General features: G+C 41.1%; 1 protein-coding gene and 1 pseudogene across 4 annotated transcripts in view; both read right to left on the bottom strand.

Moving 5' to 3' along the window:
* APC2 (anaphase-promoting complex/cyclosome 2) overlaps positions 1 to 1216 on the bottom strand; it is a 175235-nt gene extending 174019 nt beyond the window's left edge. Inside the window, exon 1 of one of the 3 annotated variants that reach the window (XM_086497066.1) lies at positions 847 to 1216. In XM_086497066.1, coding sequence (XP_086353192.1) covers positions 847 to 1059 — 213 coding nt within the window. In that variant the 5' untranslated portion in view covers positions 1060 to 1216. The remainder of the gene's footprint in view (positions 1 to 846) is intronic. The other 2 variants (XM_086497067.1, XM_086497065.1) reach the window with 2 other exon arrangements.
* An 11107-nt stretch (positions 1217 to 12323) lies between these two features.
* On the bottom strand, positions 12324 to 16440 carry LOC147427579 (uncharacterized; annotated as a pseudogene). Its single transcript, XR_015185963.1, has 9 exons — positions 15417 to 16440; positions 15227 to 15332; positions 14345 to 15136; positions 14159 to 14273; positions 13713 to 14073; positions 13180 to 13616; positions 12951 to 13081; positions 12615 to 12854; positions 12324 to 12532 (listed from the first exon to the last, which is right to left on the bottom strand). The product of XR_015185963.1 is annotated as an uncharacterized LOC147427579 (transcript).
* Positions 16441 to 16813: the final 373 nt, after the last annotated feature.

The following is a 16813-nucleotide window of genomic DNA, read 5'->3' as shown; positions in this document are numbered from 1 at the left end:
CTACAGGCACATGTGGAGCACTATTAAGGATCTCGTTGATTCTATATCTCCTAGTCCGCCGCTGGTTGCAGAGGATCAAATCCGTGATTGGCATTACATTGGTTCTTCATTTCGCTCTGTATCTACAAAGAAGGTGTATTGCCATTTGCAGACATCCTCGTGGATACAAGAACACATTAACAAGGTGTGGAATATGAATAAGGATGCTACATGGTGGCAAAGTAAAGTTATGTAAGTGTGGCATGCAAAGCTACCTTTAAAGGAGCGATTGTTTATGTTGAGATGCATAATTGGGGTGCTCCCAACAGGCAAATTTCTACGCTCCAGAAGATTGGGCTCCTCTCGATGTGTTTATTGTGGTGCAGGCGTTGAGAATATTCCACATTTATTGTGGTATTGTTCTCGTACGCAACAGTTTGTGGATTGCATCTCTATAGTTCTTCGAAAGCGTTTCCCTGGGTCACATTTTGGTAGATTTTTCTAGCTATTTGGAGTTCTTCCACCATTACTTCGGCCATATGCATACTTTTTTGGCTGGGTTAGATTCTGGGTGCTATGGACAGTGTAGAGAGCACGTAATTTTCACATGTTTCACAGCACTTCTTCAAAATTTCTCTTCGTCAGTCTCTTCAAGTTGCCTATGAGTTGGATGAGCTCCCCTTCAGCCATTATGAGCTCTACTTTTGACTATTTTTTATTTACCAATTGTAATATTTTCTATGGGTTTTCCTCGTTTTGAGGTTTCACAGTAGAAATTCAATCTGACAGTACTAAAAAAAGTGTGTGTGTGTGTGTGTGTGTGTGTGTGTGTTACCTGAGATTTACAAAAAAAAGTGTGTGTGTTACCTGGAGTTGATTGAGAAAATAGTCAGCAACAAGCGAGCGCAAGCCATGTCGACAAAGCACGGTAATAGAGCTGCTGAAGAAAGTGCTTTCAGGCTGGTGCCTGCTTGGCATTTTGGAAGCGATGGCACAGAAGACCGACCACGCTTGAGCAATCTCCGTAACCCGCGCCTGGCTTAAGCTGACGAGAGACGGACTGTCCTGCTCACAATCCATCCTGCCTCACTGCCTAGTGTCTCCCAAATTTGAAGTGTATAGAGTGCGCGCGCGTTATTAACTTAGGCTGGTTACACATCGCATGGCCAAAGTTGGGCGCCGGATTCATCGAGCAAAAGGACGAGCACGCAAAACCAAGGACAGCCAAACTCACCTGGTTACTTGGTGAGCCAAAGCTCCTTGTTTCAAATACGGTCACGGCATTGAGCCACTTGGCTCAATCCTTACCATAGATCCCCACCAAGTAGAAATAAAAAAAAGATCGCTTCTTTTATCACGAAGCTTTTCAAAATTTTTGCAATCTGCGTTGCATTATATAAAGCAACTCGAGAGAGAAGTCTTGCAGCGCAAGCTCTTGTTCTCCTACACAGGCTGTTGAGATTGATGATGCCATTCCACGAGATTGGAACTTAGCCATGTGAGGCTCTTGGGAGAAGGGGAGCATGGGCCGCCATGATGGATGCTTTTGGAGGTCACCGTCTTGAACAAGAGGAGGGAGAGAGGTCGCGATAAGGGGGGATTGTTCAGAGAAGCCGAGAGAGAGAGAGAGAGAGAGAGAGAGAGAGAGAGAGAGAGAGAGAGAGAGAGAATTCATAGACGAGCCATGGAAGATGTGTACGGGCTTGGAGGCAGATACTAGCTCTAAAGGGCATGTGAAGGGCCATGCTTGGCTTGCGCAGGGAAGAAGGGGCAACCGCTACAGAAGACTCAGGTGTACGAGCAGATGAGGAGAGGGTGATGATGCTCCTCTAGAGCAAGTCGAAGGGTGTTTGTACCTCATGGACAAGCAACTCGCGGTTGCACTGACGAGAGGGAGGGTGATTTAGGAAGGAAATCAGCATGTACGCAGCCAAAGCTAGGAGTCATATAAAGTGGAGGTCGAAGGCATTGGGCTACAGGTTGTAACACAAGAGGGCTAACACATGCAGCCCTGGAGTAGAGTTGATTCATAGCTAGTTCATATTGAGTTGATGGTTATGAGGGATGATCTTTTTCGAGCACTTCCCATGACGTGGCACTCGCATATACCCTTGAAAAAATGAGATCATCCATATCAAGGGCATCTAAGGCATCCACGTACACTCTACTGCTCGAAATTTAACACTATGGGTGATGGTTCTGGTGATGGTTCGAGGTAGCCCTAGAAGCTGGTTCATATTGAGTTGATGGTTGAGGGATGATATTTTTCGAGCACTGCCCATGATGTGGCGCTCGCATGTATCCTTCAAAAAATGAGATCATCCATATCGAGGGCATCTGAGGCATCCAGGTACACACTATTGCTCGCTATGGTTGATGGTTCGCGGTATCCCTAGAAGGCTCAAGTGTGAGGGAAGGGAAAGCTAGGGAGCCAAGTAGCAACAAGACAGAAGGAGGTGACATATCTGGAACTACCACAAGGAGGGTTGCCGGAGTGCAAAGAGTTCCATTGTACACGTACATGCTCTGCATGATAGCATCACACAACACATAACAATTTCAAGATAGCACGCTAATGACAATTGTCGTTAAAAAAAATTCAAATGGCACTGCAAACTATATTGATTGCTTGCTTAGATGGCAAGGTAGGCCACAGTGTAATAGCTTGCAATAAAATCTACCCATGTTTGGCTTTAGCCTTTGGTGCCTACTTCAAAGACTTGGAGAACTCACATGAGACCGTTCGCCTGCACGAGCGGACTATAAGCTCTTGCAAAAAGTCCTATGAATTTGGTAAAAGAACGTTTTCAATGACGATACAATTTGGTATTCAAGTCTCAAGGGCTTCCGCTATACCCTCCTCTTCAAGTAATTTAAGTAGATACTGCTTTGACCAAATTTAGCATGTTCTTATTATATTAGTCTTAAGTGAACGGGTGTTGATGCTTGTGTTTGGAAAGATTAAAAGGTGGCTTACTTAGTGAGTTAAAGCTCCCTTTTTCAAATACGGCCACGCCATTGAGCCATTTGGCTCAATCTTGACCATAGATCCCTTTCAGCCTAGATTGGAGCCAAGGTGTGTGTGTCGATTGAGCCATGCATTGGATAATTTTTGCATGAATCTTTTGTGGGGGACTTTGCTCCCATGTCTCGCTTATGTGCTTTGTTTTAGTAGAATACAAAGCTAATATTGTTGTAAATGTTTGAGTTTTTTTATTTCAACATAATAGTATAGAGTCCAAACAACAAAACAAGGCATCCCAGCTCAGTATCCATAGTATTATCCATAGCCTATTGATTGAGTGATTCTATTGTAGTGATTGCATCGGAGCTTATGAACTGAGAACTCATCATTACATTAAAACCTACACCATCTACGACAAAAACAGAAAGATAGCTCTGCTTCTATTTAAGTTTAATCTATATCTAACATCTTTTGTATTTGTGTTAACTCCTATTTTGTGTGTGACAGAAAGGACATATACTCACAACAGTGGACGTTTCGACTGCGCAATCATGACTCCAACTCAACAACATTGCAAGGTCCATTATCTACATTCAATTTCCCATGCTTGGCTCAACACATAAATGCCACGGGACAGGGCACGGCTTCCATTTCTTATCATTTTTGGAGAGACCACAGTGCCAACTTTCCACCATACTTTTGTATGTCACTTCTACATGATGTGTACTATACATTTAACATTTTACTTTGTGCCTAACTGCAAGACGAAATGTTTAACTATTCACATTGCTTTTATGTAGCTTGATTCCTCCGACTTGCACAATTGGACGATCCCCGTACACGATTACTAGGTTGGTAATGCAATTCAATTTTTATGATTTGTTGATGCTTTTTGTATTTTGTGAATTTCTCAATGATTACTCGAGTTTAAGTTAGCCACATGTTTTTCTCACTAGTGCATGCTCAATAGTTTGTACTTGTTTACTTCAATGCTAGATACTTGATGTTAATCTACGTATGTCCTGTTATGTTCTATAGCAACGCCCACCAACCAAGACTAGTTGGGCGGGGATGGAACTCTCTTCGCGACTCTTTCATGGAATTGATGCAACCAATAGTCTACGAGAAATTTGCTAAAAATCATTGAGTTTATTTAACAATCATTTGAAATTGAGCAGGTTGGTGTGTAAAGCACACGTGTCCACCCCAAAACTTGGGTGAGCGCCTGCCCAATGGCGTGTAACCAGCCTTATTAAAGCCAGGCACAGTAAAGGGAACTCCACTCTTTTTTTCTTTTTGCAATTTCCACATTATGTGGAATATTTGTATAAAGAAGAAACAAGAAAGATACATCATTGCCCATGCAAATTATCCTTGCCATGGATACAAAATTACTACGCAGAAACGGCTTTTGCAGGGAGTCAACAACCCTTATAGCCATATACATAACCAACCGTTAGAAGAGACACTATTTTCTTCTTCTTTTTCTTCTTGATCAAACTAGTACTTGTAGACAAACTCAAGGCATCCACAACATGGATGAGGAGATCAAGACTTTGCCTTGGATTGGCATGAAGATCCGGCCATGGGAGCCACCACCCTCATGACTAATTGACACTTGAGGTGTCGCAGGGTATCAATGGTCCCAAATAGGTGAATGCAGTCAGATAGGTATCCATCATTCGATCCAAGATTAAACTCCAATTGAAATCATTGTCATCCCACTTAAAGTGAACTCAAGATGAACCTAATGTGATCCCCAGTAAGCTCCAAGTGAACGAGCTACCAGATGTGATCTCCTCAATTCTCAAGTGAACGATCTACCAAATGTGATCTCCTCAGTTCTCAAGTGATTCAAAATTAAACTACTTGTGACCGCTGTTGACATAGGCAAGTCCTTCTTCTTCTACTGTGGGAAACACCTCTACAGAGTTATCCGCCGGATAGCTACTCCAGCTTTGTGCATAAATAAAGCCCAAGCCTATGCTGTACATTACTCTATGCTAAAAATATTACTAGCCTTTTTGTGTATTGAGTCCACTTTTCAAAAGTGCGTGTTCTTCTCTCTCTACTATCTGAGCTATGGCTGCTCTAGCCTTCAAGCCACCTTGAGCCCATTGCCTCCATCCCCTACAACCGCCACCTTGCGTTTCCGCTTTATGGTTATAAGAGCTCCTCTATATCAGCAAGAAGAATGCAGTAGCTTGTCCGTATGACCGTTGGCTTGGACTTGGTAGGTGCCCTTGGGGGTGCATGGTGTTCACCTTTTGTTGACATCACAAGATGAGAATAGTTGCCTACAAGGGCCAATGAATATGGGACGTTGATCCCCCTTGAGTCCTAACCTTGCAAGTGCCAATTAGTCATGTGGATCAACCACTTCACACCAAATGGCACCCGTTGGGCTTCGGACAACGGGGTTAACGACCTCCTACTCCATAGGCTATTGCTCTGCCATAACACTAAAGCAGACATTTAATGACTAGTGCAAAAGTGGTAGTTTATAATGTGTACTTTCGAGCACTTCACCACCATAGTTCACTTGGAGTTCGCACAAAGTTCTCCCCCTAATTCACACAAGCACACTTACGGTGCATAGCGTTTACATGTTCACGATTTGTCACATATAGTTCAGAACTAAGACCTTTGCAATTAGATCGACATCCCCCTACTACCCATCACCCCTACACATAGAGGCATGTACATTAACAACATACCTGCATGTACCTTGCAACCATGCAAGGGGAAAAGTTGAATCTTCACTTTGGCATTCTAAAATAATAGAATGCAAAAAAGGTCAAGCCATATGTCGTTCAAGTTGTGAAATGAAAGGTGAAATAACAAGGTGATGAGAGGTTGCTGAAGTTAAGAGGGAAATAGATTTATAGGAAGTATGTTAAAATCAATGCCTACAATCACACGTCATTTTAATGTGTTTTAATATAGAATCATAGTGTGTATTATACAAATTTCTTATATATTACAAAGGGTCCCACATAAACAACAAGAAATGTGTACATTGTCATTGTTAAGCAAAAAAGAATTAAAAGAAAATCAAATAAAAACAACAAAAGGACCCATTGTTAAATAAAAACAAAGAATATCTAATTGAGTGCATAAGAAAAGGTAGGTTTACAAGAATAGAAAATAATAAGATAATTTAAGGACATACATCTTTATGAGCCCTTAAATCGAAACACTCTTTCACAAATAGAAATATTAAAAGAAATTTTCATTGAGTCAATACTTCACATCATGATTCAGAGGATCAAACTCTCATGAATGTACTCCTTAATTTCTTATTCTTTAAAGTCTTTTTGGTTTGAAGAAGGCCATGGGGGGGTGGTGGAGAAATGGTGCAATTTCTGAGCCGTTGATGCAAAGGTTGTCGACGGTTGAAATGTCCTCTTAGCTTGAAAAGGAAAGTATTATAAACATTATAAATTGTTTTTAAGTTGTAAATGGGTCCTTCCATCATTGTAATTTGGCACCTTCATTTAAATCTCCCTTGACTTCTTTTTCTTATTTTCTCTTTGTTAATTTATACTGCTTTAAAAAAACTTAAAGAACAAAGCATTAGTAGTACATTCATAGAATTTTGATCCTATGATGTGAAATAATGTAATATTTTGATTTGTAAAAAAATATTTTCATTTAAGACCTCTAAAAGTTCATCTCATGAAAATATTTTTTTATTTTTTATTCTTATCAAACCTACTTTTTCTTAAGAAGTTGTTTAATTATTATCTATGCTTATTAGATCTACTTTTTAGTTTGTAATGGGGTCTCTTTATTTTGTTGTTTTTAAATTTTATTGTTTTTATTTTACTTTTTTATTAGATTTAATCTTAAAATACCAATGTGATCTTTTCACCTTGTTTAAGTAGGCCATCATGACCGAAGTGGCATGTTTGGAAAAAATAAGTGTCATCTTAAAGATGATTCAATTTTTTTCATTTTGATGGCCATAAAAAAGCTCCCCTTTTCTTTCAACCTTTACACAAACTTCAACCTCACTATTTGTTGACCATTTCACTTCTATGTAGATGTGTGTGCATTTGTGTGTGGGGGATTGGGGACAAAGGGAAAGTGCATTTCCCATATCCATCATCCATTGTCGAAGGCAGTGGTGGGGGCCATACCGATCAATAGGCCAGTTTGGAACCGCTAGTTTCTAACACCTGTGTCACATTGGAGCATGCAGCCAACATTTATTCTCTTCCCAACTAATCAACGGATGTGCCGATGGAGTCACCTGTCACACTGGGATGTTGTCCGTCGGCACACTTTTTCCAAAACTATATCAGCCTCCCATGCCCGCCCAACTTCAACCCCAACGCTAATCCTGCGGTTTGATTGGACGCGTAGCAACTTTTCTAATTTCTCGCACACGCTCAATGTGACAGCATTTGTGCTAGCTATTGTAATCCAAGCTCTTCTCATGCAAGGGCATGTTGATCATGGTCATCCAAATCAAGATGGACACGCGGTCCAGTGTGATAGGAGCCTAATTATGTGTGTATATGGACAATACAATTCTATATTAAAACAATACAACTGCACACTGACTGAGACCTACTTTCGATAAATCTTCCCCCTCCCCCTTACCTTCAGCAGGCCATCGTGACTCCTCACCTTGTTGAAGAGGCAAAAAAGACCCACTTAATAGAAAATCCAAGGACATTTAATGTAAGTCCCAATCTCACTGAAAACATTGAGGTATAGGAGGCAAAAAAGACCCATTTAATAGAAAATCCAAGGACATTTAAGGTAAGTCCCAATCTCACTGAAAATATTGAAAGTATGCCTAGCTCAACTCTCCTCTAAGCCAAAAAAAGTGAAAATTTTTATTCGGCTTGCCATATTGGTTGTGACTAAGATAAAGCTCTATCATTATGTAATGTTAGTGTGGTATGGTTGGAGATTGCACAAAGAGTACAAAACTTCCCATGAAGGAAGCTTCACAAGGATTTTAAGAAGTACCTCTCCAATGGCATATATGATGGACATAAAACAACATGATCTCAGTTCTCCATCACAACATCACCACAAGCTCATTTATTTGTGACAGTAAGTTAATATCTACTCAACCATACACTGCATTAATTATAAACTAAGGAGTACTTCAACGATCCCCATTATCAATAATTTTGATTTTGTGCAAATGCAAAATATTTTGAGATTCTCTTGGTAATTATAATGTAACGAGCCTGCTAAGCTATGTCCACTAGGACAATAGATTTGTGTAAATTGGCAAATCCTTTAAAAGTGCTTTTATTACCACATTTTTGAAAGCATCCCATCAAACAAATAGCTTAGTTTTTTACTATGCTATCGCGATTTCTTTCATAAAATTCTAAGCCAAAAGAACAATATATATTCTGCAATTTCTACCTCAAATTTCAAAAGCTAGTGTTATAGTCATTTGAATTTACGATCCTTTATTTAAAGCAACATTGCAAACTACAACCTTTAATTTATGTCTAAGAAGACTTTTTCACAAGTCTATTGTCTACATACTTTTCATAAGTAGCCCAGCATTCATCTCAACTTCCTAGGTGTTTTGGACTTCCTAGGTGTAATCCACTATTTCAATTGTGCAAAGACATTTTTACCAACTCTTGTCATACACGGTCTTAGTAGTTGAACCCTCAGTTTGACACAAGCTTAGTAGTTGGTTTCCACAGTCAATGTTTCATCCTTTCCTCATTGGTTTTGAGCACTCCTAAAACATAGATTTTGCAAAATTTCCCTTAAATGTCCCCCACATTAGGTACACTCAGGAGGAAATAATGCTCACTATCATTCTTCGGGGGTGGCCATTGAGCGAGCCCATGAGAGCGAGCAACTATTACCATCAAGAATCTAAGTGCAATAGGAGCGAGCGGCATGCACAAAAAATCCTAGTTGGAGGGAGATGGCAAGTTTGGTGAGAAACCTATATATTGCTCATGAGTTAAATAGAGTAAGACATTCTACATGTCTATAAAAGCTAGAGAGCCATAAAACACTGTAAGAGAGTCAACCAACTCCCAAGTCCATTATATAACATTTTCATAGAGCGTATTTGGCATACATGTCAACCAAGGCAATGCCAAGCACTAAATCGTTTGTCAATAGCCCTTGACTAACAATATCATCTGAATTATTTCGCCCATATTAGTTGAGCAAGGCAATGCCAAGCATGACATCGTTTTTCAGTAATGCATGACTAACTATATCATTGGAATTCTTTCACCCATAATAGCCTCTTGCATAATGCCACATGTCCTTCAAATGCAAGCATAGGTGACCGCATTTGGAGAGATGTCCTCGCAGTGCATATGCTAAAAACAACCCTAAGCTTTTTGGCCTTTCCCGTGTTGGGCATATGTTGTAGTCAGTGCACTCCATGAGACGACATACTTGACAAGCAACTCCTCGACCACCTTTTGTGCTTGAAGAGGTAGAGCACATTTGGCATACACGTCGACCAAGGAAATTCCAAGAAAGACATCGTTTTTCAATAGCCCTTGACTAACAATATCATCTGAACTATTTTGCCCATATTAGTGTCTTGCGTAATGGCATAGCGGCCGTGAAGATCCAAGATTAGGTGATCGCATTTGGAGAGGCGTCCTTGCATTGCATATGCTCAAAACAGCCCTAAGCTTCCTCGCCTTTTTCGCTTATGTTGGGCATATCCGTAGTCAATGCACTCCATGAGACGACATCCCAGACAAGATCAGCCCCAAATCAGCCTAAAGAATTAGCGTTTTTAGCCCAAAAAAACAGCCCCAGATCAGCCCCAAATCCGCCACCAAATCAGCCTAAAAAATTAGCGTTTTTAGACCAAGAAAACAGCCCCACATCAGCCCCAAATCAGCTACCAAATCAACCTAAAAAATTAGCGTTTTTAGCCCAAAAAAACAGCCCCAGATCAGCCCTAATCCGCCATCAAATCAGCCCAAAATTACAACATTTTTAGCTCCTAGTTTTGGACTTTCCCGTGTTGGGCATATCTCGCAATTAGTGCACTACATGAGATGACATACCTGACAAGCAACTCCTCGACCACCTTTGGTGCTTGCTGAGGTGGAGCACGTTTCGCTTACATGTTGACCAAGACAATGCCAAGCACGACATCTTTTTCCAGAAATGTTTGACTAACAATATGATCGAAATTCTTTCACCCATATTAGCCTCTTGCATAATGCCACATGTCTTGAAGATGCAAGCGTAGACGATCGCATTTGGAGAGATGTCCCTGCATTGCATATGCTGAAAACAGTCCTAAGCTTCCTCGCCTTTCCCTCTCGTGTTGGGCATATCCCGCAGTCAATGCACTCCATGAGACGACATCCAGACAAGATCGGTCCCTAATCACCAAATCAGCCCTAAAACTCAACGTTTTTAGCCTCTAAATGATCCATCAAATCAGCCCAGAAAATCAGCGTTTTTAGCTCCTATTCTTGGCCTTTCCTGTGTTGAGAATATCACGCAATCAATGCATTCCATGAGAAGTCCTCGCATTGCATATGCTAAAAACAGTCCTAAGCTTTTTGGCCTTTTTCGTGTTGGGCATATCCCGCAATTAGTGCACTCCATGAGACGACATCCTTGACAAGCAACTCCTTGACCACCTTTTGTGCTTGCTGAGGTAGAGCACATCTGGCATACACGTCGACCAAGGCAATTCCAAGAAAGACATCGTTTTTCAATAGCCCTTGACTAACAATATCATGTGAACTATTTTGCCCATATTAGTGTCTTGCGTAATGGCATAGCGGCCGTGAAGATACAAGATTAGGTGATCGCATTTGGAGAGGCGTCCTTGCATTGCATATGCTCAAAACAGCCCTAAGCTTCCTCGCCTTTTTCGCTTATGTTGGGCATATCCGTAGTCAATGCACTCCATGAGACGACATCCCAGACAAGATCAGCCACCAAATCAGCCTAAAGAATTAGCGTTTTTAGCCCAAAAAAATAGCCCCAGATCAGCCCCAAATCCGCCACCGAATCAGCCTAGAAAATTAGTGTTTTTAGACCAAGAAAACAGCCCCAGATCAGCCCCAAATAAGCTACCAAATCAACCTAAAAAATTAACGTTTTTAGCCCAAAAAAACAGCCCTAGATCAGCCCCAAATCCACCATCAAAACAACCCAAAATTACAACAATTTTTAGCTCCCTGTTTTGGACTTTCCCGTGTTGGGCATATCTCGCAATTAGTGCACTATATGAGATGACATACCTGACAAGCAACTCCTCGACCACCTTTGGTGCTTGCTGAGGTGGAGCACGTTTCGCTTACATGTTGACCAAGGCAATGCCAAGCACGACATCTTTTTCCAGAAATGTTTGCCTAACAATATGATCGAAATTCTTTCACCCATATTAGCCTCTTGCATAATGCCACATGTCTTGAAGATGCAAGCGTAGACGATCGCATTTGGAGAGACGTCCTTGCATTGCATATGTTGAAAACAGTCCTAAGCTTCCTCGCCTTTCCCTCTCGTGTTGGGCATATCCCGCAGTCAATGCACTCCATGAGACGACATCCAGACAAGATCAGTCCCTAATCAACCACCAAATCAGCCCTAAAACTTAGCGTTTTTAGCCTCTAAATGATCCATCAAATCAGCCCAAAAAATCAGCGTTTTTAGCTCCTATTCTTGGCCTTTCCTGTGTTGAGAATATCACGCAATCAGTGCATTCCATGAGAAGTCCTCGCATTGCATATGCTAAAAACAGTCCTAAAGCTTTTTGGCCTTTTTCGTGTTGGGCATATCCCGCAATCAGTGCACTCCATGAGACGACATCCCTGACAAGCAACTCCTCGACCACCTTTTGTGCTTGCTGAGATAGAGCACATTTGGCATACACGTCGACTAAGGCAATTCCAAGAAAGACATCGTTTTTCAATAGCCCTTGACTAACAATATCATCTGAACTATTTTGCCCATATTAGTGTCTTGCGTAATGGCATATGCCGTGAAGATGCAAGATTAGGTGATCGCATTTGGAGAGGCGTCCTTGCATTGCATATGCTCAAAACAGCCCTAAGCTTCCTCTCCTTTTTCGCTTATGTTGGGCATATCCGTAGTCAATGCACTCCATGAGACGACATCCCAGACAAGATCAGCCCCAAATCAGCCTAAAGAATTAGCGTTTTTAGCCCAAAAAACAGTCCCAAATCCGCCACCAAATCAGCCTAAAGAATTAGCGTTTTTAGCCCCAAAAAACAGCCCCAGATCAGCCCCAAATCCGCCACCAAATCAGCCTACAAAATTAGAGATTTTAGCCCAAAAAAACAGCCCCAGATTAGCCCCAAATCAGCCTAAAGAATTAGCGTTTTTATCCCAAAAAAACAGCCCCATCAAACACACGAGTACCATATTCGACTGTTCTTATACAACCATCAAACACACGAGTATCATATTCGACCGTTCTTATACAACCATAAAAGAAAGGTAGTTTTGAAGAAATCTACAACACTGCCAGTGAGTCTAAGTTTGAGCACAATCATCTAAGAGAATAGCAAAAAGAAAATGTGAAGCTTGGCTGGATCCAATCTTCAACTACATTGCGACCCTTTAAAATCAATCCATCTGCAAAAAAATACACAATTGCTTAATACATACCCTCTTGTCAATCAACTTATAATTTTCAACGAACCTACTCCTAACATACCTTGACTCCAAATGGCTTCAACAAGTGATCAAATATGCGCTCATCCCTCTCAAACATAATGACATGTCTATCCATGAAGCCAGCTGCCAAGCCAAGTGTACCCGTGCCAGCAAATATGTCAAGGACTACATCCTGTGGACGGCTAAAAAGTGCAATTATGTACTTCACAAGCTTTTGACCTCTTGACAACCACCCCTCCATGGCTTTCCTTTCCTCTTTACTAAATCTGCTTCAGGTACTCTGACATTGAATACACATTTTACTTACTTTAATGGCATATATATATATAAATGATGGATTAGGCATATAAACAAGTAAATGATAGAGTCAACTCACATATCGAAGATAAGGTCCTGTCCAAATTGAAGGTCACCACCAAGTTTCAATTCTGGCAACTGATCATGATGTATACGATACACACAAGTTGTCGAACAATGAACAAAAGCAGACAAGATCAAGCAATTCACCTATTCAAATAGAAAGCTTTATGTCATACATGTCATTAAAGAATAGGATGCCACACTAAATTCTATTGCACATTAAATCAAGAATCAATTACTTGTACCTGTGTGACAATGGGTCCCAACCTCTTTCCAATAGGTGGTGTGCATCTCACAACCTGACGATGATATATCTTAAACCCTTTTTGCTTGCCAGCTTGCTCGACTTTCACCCCTTCCTCCATGGTGTACAAACAAACAAAAAACCCCCTATCACTCAAGCATGAGTCTGCAAGGTGAAATGTGGTGTCATACAGGTTATCCACTATCTTGTTCCAAAACGGAACTTTATTGCAAAAGCATCCCTCGATAGCCACGTTAGATGGAAAATCTGCAAATATGAGGTCTATGCACAAGTCTAGCTGAGTGCCCTTCACAGTGCCTTGGCTACAAACTACATTGAAGGCCTCTAACACCTCAAGCCCCATTTGCTCTACTTGTTGGGGATATTCAATAATATGAACAAGCTCTTCAACAGAAATGTTGAAAACGTAAATAGTGCCTACAAATCAAAGCTTTTAGATTTAAGAAAATGTATCAACAATCACAACACTCCATGGATCATATTAGATAGACAAAGCAAAGGCATCAACACTACCTGTAGGTTCCAATGTTTCATTGATTATGTCATCATTTTCTCTTAGCCCTCCACTGCTACTTGCGCTTTGATGTTGCCCTTGCATCTTGCCATCCTCTATAGCCTTGTTTGCTTGTAATGCCCTATGTACGACTTCCCTACCAAGATTTATAGGAAGTGTCTTACGAAATGATGCTGATGCAGTGGATGCTACTACTTGAGAAGTTGCCGTCGTCTCCTCTTCCAGGACACTATTCGTAGTAGTTGTAAGTTGAAGGGCTGCTTTATGTTGCTGAAATAATTCGAACTCCTCATCCGGAACATGGTTCTTAACCATGTCTAGCCACCACGGACACTTGGCTTTCTCTATGGTGGACAAGGACTGCACAATCAACAACTATTATTTAGCATAATCTCCCTATGCGTTAAGAGTTAACATAAAAAATGCAATGTAATGCATCGCTTACCCTTCCAAGCTTCACATCGGAATACATGAACGTAGGGTTATCTGCATATGTCCATACACTTGCCAAGGGGGGCATCTCATCAAGCATGTGTTGTGCAATCTCCTTGAGTAGCCATCTAAACACACACCAACTACTGAGTACTAGTTTAATGAGGACTAAAAAATTGAACCATACAAATTAACAAACCTATAAACAACTCGACGGGTTGCATTGTGTAATCCGGGTTGCTCATTCATGGCATTGGTCGACTTAATGCCACCTTCCACAACGCGAAATGCTCTATTGAATTACTTTCTTCGGCAAAGCATGGCAAAGTTGCTGAATCGATGTTCCAATGGCAGCCTTACTCGATCAGCATTTTGAATGTCTAGTAATAGACCTAGACCATATTGATTGACTTGCAACCAAAAGCAATACATGTGGAGCCAGTCCCTAACTTTAGCTTTGTCATTGGGAAGGCACTCCAAGGATCGAATTGATACTTGTGAGCTATCTAACAATTTCACAATGTGTGCCTTATCCACATCTGTTATGCAAGCATTTCCAATCATGTTGAGTTTCTCTTCAGTCGCAATATGCGCACTCGGTTCATGCCAAGGCAAGGACAGAGTAGCACACCAAAACTTCTCTCCATTTGCAGGATCTGCAATCCTTGCATACTTGGAGGTCTTTCCCCTATAGGTAATCTCCATCTTCTTTATCACCTTGGCCCTACCAGTTTCATCCATTCCCTTAGCCAACTCTTCAATCTTCTGTTCCATCTCATCCTTAAAGAGCAACCATGTCATTATTTGCACAGGGAGTGTAAACCAACTCCTTTTCCCCCGAGATGAAACAACCTGCATTTCTTTCTCCACCCATGCTCTGTCTTCAATAGACAAACCATCCAAGAGAGTAGTCTTGTCTGCCTCTCCTAGCCTTCTCAATTGGAACAACCTATCTCCAAATGTGGTTGGCACATATGCATAATCGTTCATCCTGCAGCATTAAAACAAAAAAGAATATCAATAACTCCAAGACAACAATTAAAATTTCAAGGAGAATAGTAGATGCCCAACATCATCTTACTTGTTCAATCTTGCCAAGGAAAACATTAATTCCCCCACATCAGTCTTTGCAAACTGCAAAAAGTGGCAGACCACAGAGCAATGTCTAGACAGGTCGTTCTCAAACCCTGTATTGCATAATTGTACAATTATATTAAAATAGTGCAATCAACACAACAAAAGTTCTTAAAGGAGATTAAGTTAAAGAATACCTTGTCTAATGCATTCCATCCATGCATGCAGACGATTGTTGCCATCCAGGACATGGACCATCTTTCCTTTCAAGTAGGGTCCCCACTCTGTCTCTAAACCAAGGGACCTCTCAAATCTTTCATTAATTGTTTTCCAGCAGTCATCCCAAGAATCTATCCTTTCTTGAGTGATTGGTGTCTCCTCCCCCTCTAGATCAATAATGGAGACAGTAACGGCTCCCTTGCTCTCAAGATATCCTCCCATCTTAATAAAACTTCTTGTGAGTGATCTTTCGGTGGAAGGGCTTACTTTTCTAATGGCTTCACTAGACAGTAACCTGCATAATGGGATCCTAGGGGGTGGCCCAGAAAATGTGACTCTGATTCTTTCAAGGAATGCCTGTGGTGTAGAGATCTCAAGGATCTTACCAAACACCTCTAATTTGTTTCTTCTCCCCCCTGCAAGATTGGAGATATTCTGGCCTTCTGTCACCTCATCATCATGTTGCCCCTCACTCACCTCATCATCATGTTGCCCCTCCTCCTCATCATCTTTCCCCGCAGTCACCTCATCATCATGTTGCCCCTCCTCCTCATCATGTTGCCCCTCAGTCACCTCATCATCACGTTGCCCCTTAGTCACCTGGTCATGTTTCTCAACTACCACCTCCTCACTCTGATCATCTTCCTGAGTTCTCTAAGTATCAGCTCCCTGCTCCTCTCTCTCAATAGCAACTTGATCCACTACCTTCTCAACGTTTTCTTGCTCCAAGTCATGAACAATACTATCAACCAGCTCCTCAGCACCACCATTTTCCTCAACATCTTCAGCATCCTTTTGACTTACTTGAGAATGCTCTTGATTACCTGCTCTTGCAATTGACCTATTAAAGTTGTCCTGCTTTGATGGTCTACCTCTTGTCTTGTATGTTGCTCCAGAATCCCCTGCACCCTGCACAATTTTCCTTCTCTTAGGCATAGTTACCATACTCATAATATCTGCCTCACACTTACCATCCTCACAATTCGATATTGTGAAGTGCATAAACACTTTGAAAGAATGAAAATTCTCGATTATATGAAATCTAGTTAAAAGCCATATGAATGACTGAATCGGACACATTGGAAAGGACAACATCAGCCATTAACTAAATTATGGGTAGTTGTGTTGCGTTAGAGTCATTATGGCAAGTTAAAATCATTACGGTCGACACATTTATCACCACGAATCTCGCTCCAGCCATTAACTAAATTATGGGTAGTTGTGGTGTGTTAGAGTCATTATGGCGAGTTGAAATCATTACAGCTGGCACATTTATCACTTTACAAATCTCGCACCACCTCTATACTACCACTTATCATTTTGCTCTTCTCCATTCTCCTGGAGCTTTATGTGAAGAATCTATCTGTTCTTTCTG

This window comes from Adiantum capillus-veneris, chromosome 23 (genome assembly GCF_014529385.1).
Source record: "Adiantum capillus-veneris isolate H3 chromosome 23, ASM1452938v2, whole genome shotgun sequence".
NCBI lineage: Eukaryota > Viridiplantae > Streptophyta > Polypodiopsida > Polypodiales > Pteridaceae > Adiantum > Adiantum capillus-veneris.
This window is presented reverse-complemented; position numbering and strand designations above follow the sequence as displayed.